We start from the raw sequence: 2,476 nt of genomic DNA on the forward strand, positions 1-2,476 counted from the left end.
TATATATATATATATTAATTTCATGTATCTTTTATATATATCTAGTATGAACTTGATGTATCAAGTATAAATATATATATATATATGAAATTTATACATATGTGTATACGATTTGAAAATAGTTGTCAATACTTAAAGAATTTGTTCTAGATCCGTCTCTGACTTTTTAATTTAAATTTCAGGCTCTGGTGCTCAATCAAAAAGATCATTTCTTTTTGGTAGCTTTGAAATGCTTATCAAGTTGGTACCTAATAACTCTGCTGGAACTGTCACAACATACTATGTAAGTATACTTTATATAACATGCATCATGTAACAAAATTAACCGACTTTAAATTTTATGCTCTAATAGTATATAATAAGATGTAAATATTTTTTGTATAATAATATTTTTTTTATTTATCGTGACAGCTATCTTCTACTGGTACCAAGCATGATGAAATCGATTTTGAGTTTTTAGGAAATATATCAGGACAACCTTATATTATACACACAAATATTTACACCCAAGGTGTTGGAAACAGGGAGCAACAATTTTACCCTTGGTTTGATCCAACTGCTGATTTTCACAACTATACCATTCATTGGAATCCCAATACTGTCGTGTAAGTCGGTCTTTTCAGATAACTTCCTTTCATTATATAAAAATCGTCTTACCTATCAATTAAAATATCTCCACCGACCACCTTTATATTATCTATAAATTTCAAATATGTTCTCCGAAAAATACGTTTTCCTTTACGATTATCTCAACTTTTAACTTTATATTGATTTAACCAACTCTTAACTTCATCAAAACATACACTATCCGCTAAAATAATACAACTTTATTTGTCCAATTTATGTATCGTACTTTTCATTTTTAGTCTATCCTAAAAAAAAAATCATATTTTCTTATTTAGAAACAATTTAACTTTAAACTTCTCCTTTTACTCTTAACAAGATGTTTTATAGTGACACAAATGTTTGTCACTTGTTTTAGACCAGGAGTTTCAAAAGTTTTTCCTTTTTAAACTTCATGTCCAGCCAAACAACGTTACATAAATTAAAACAAATGAACTAATAGTAATAATAGTACAAATAATCAATCTTTAATAGTAAATGTTTCTTTCGAAAGATAGTTCACTCTCCAACTAAGCACTCTAAATATTTTTTGAGGATGACTTCTGTCGTACCAAACACAAGAAACTAGACAATTTCTTGAAATTTGATGTGGCAATGTTTGTAATTTTTTTTTCCAGATGGTACATTGATAGTATTCCAATTAGGGTATTTAGAAACTATCAATTCAAAGGCATTCCATTCCCAAACCAACAAGGAATGAGAGTCTACACTAGTCTATGGAATGCTGATGATTGGGCAACAAGAGGTGGTCTTGTTAAAATTGATTGGACAAATGCACCATTTATTGCAACTTATAGAAAGTTTAGGATAGTATTGATGTATGTCTAATAAGGTAGTTTATCCTTTTTTTTACATGTTCTCATCAGCCTGCGCTCCATCAAAAATATCATCATGCTTTTGTAAAATAGTGTAACCATAAATATCAATCATCAAGTAAAAGTTGTCTCCCAAATTAAATACAAAACATATATATTAAACTTCAATTTAAATAACTTGTAACCATTAACTTCAATCATCAATTTAAAAAAATGTTCAAACACCAACAAATGCAACATACATGTAACCAAATTTCTTGATTAATTGTCAACTGCATCTACTTGATATTAGTTAGAATGTCAACCTCTAACATGGTCAGCAGTACAAAATACATAAAATTACAAATACTAATTCAAAGTTTTTTTTAAAAAAATAAAAATAAAATTATGCTATATAAATCCACCATAGCCTAATAGCAAAATGTACAATTTCCAAGTGAAGAAAAAAAAGTGTGATCACAAAAAATAATTTTAAGATGGCAAAACTCATAAATTTTAATTCATTGGTTTTGATGATTATTGCAACAATTGCATTATTTCATTCATATGTAGTCATTGGGATGACATCAAGTAGCATGTATGTTAATTGGGGTGCTCATCATTGTAAACTTCTAGGGGATGATCTTCAACTTGTTCTTGATAAATCTGCAGGTATAAGTTTTATTTTTTTTTGATTTTTTAAATTCAGTAGCGGAGTCAGAAATTTATAAATATATGATGGGAATCCGAAAAATATAAGAATGTTATATTTGGGATCTGAATCTAGGACCAAAAATAATATGAGAACCCCTTTACCACTGTACTAATTTTTTCTATTTATGTTGACGCGATTCAATAGTTTATATACATACAATAAAAAAATATTAACCTATTTATATAGTGTAATTTTTTTCGGCAAAGGAGATTCAATTGGCTATAGTCTTAACAACCAACTAGGCACACCCCTGCTTCGATAATGACTGTTCTAGGTAGAGATGGATTCATAATCTGGATACAATTGGTTCAAAATGAGTGTGATCTGATAATATATATATATA

The 2,476-nt window shown here is 28.2% G+C and overlaps 2 protein-coding genes across 2 annotated transcripts in view; both read left to right on the forward strand.

Moving 5' to 3' along the window:
• Positions 1–178: 178 nt before the first annotated feature.
• On the forward strand, positions 179–1,452 carry LOC102600376 (probable xyloglucan endotransglucosylase/hydrolase protein 26; the record flags this gene model as incomplete). Its single annotated transcript, XM_015311346.1, has 3 exons — positions 179–283; positions 412–605; positions 1,242–1,452. Coding segments are annotated over 3 exons (510 nt in total), but the record flags the coding sequence as incomplete, so codon positions are not given.
• A 434-nt stretch (positions 1,453–1,886) lies between these two features.
• The window catches only part of LOC102600706 (probable xyloglucan endotransglucosylase/hydrolase protein 26), a 3,555-nt gene continuing 2,965 nt past the window's right edge, over positions 1,887–2,476 (forward strand). The window contains exon 1 of the mRNA XM_006353506.2: positions 1,887–2,090. Within this exon, the coding sequence (XP_006353568.2) occupies positions 1,916–2,090 (175 nt within the window). The 5' untranslated portion in view covers positions 1,887–1,915. The remainder of the gene's footprint in view (positions 2,091–2,476) is intronic.

The sequence above is a fragment of the Solanum tuberosum genome, unplaced genomic scaffold (assembly GCF_000226075.1).
Source record: "Solanum tuberosum cultivar DM 1-3 516 R44 unplaced genomic scaffold, SolTub_3.0 scf00155, whole genome shotgun sequence".
NCBI lineage: Eukaryota > Viridiplantae > Streptophyta > Magnoliopsida > Solanales > Solanaceae > Solanum > Solanum tuberosum.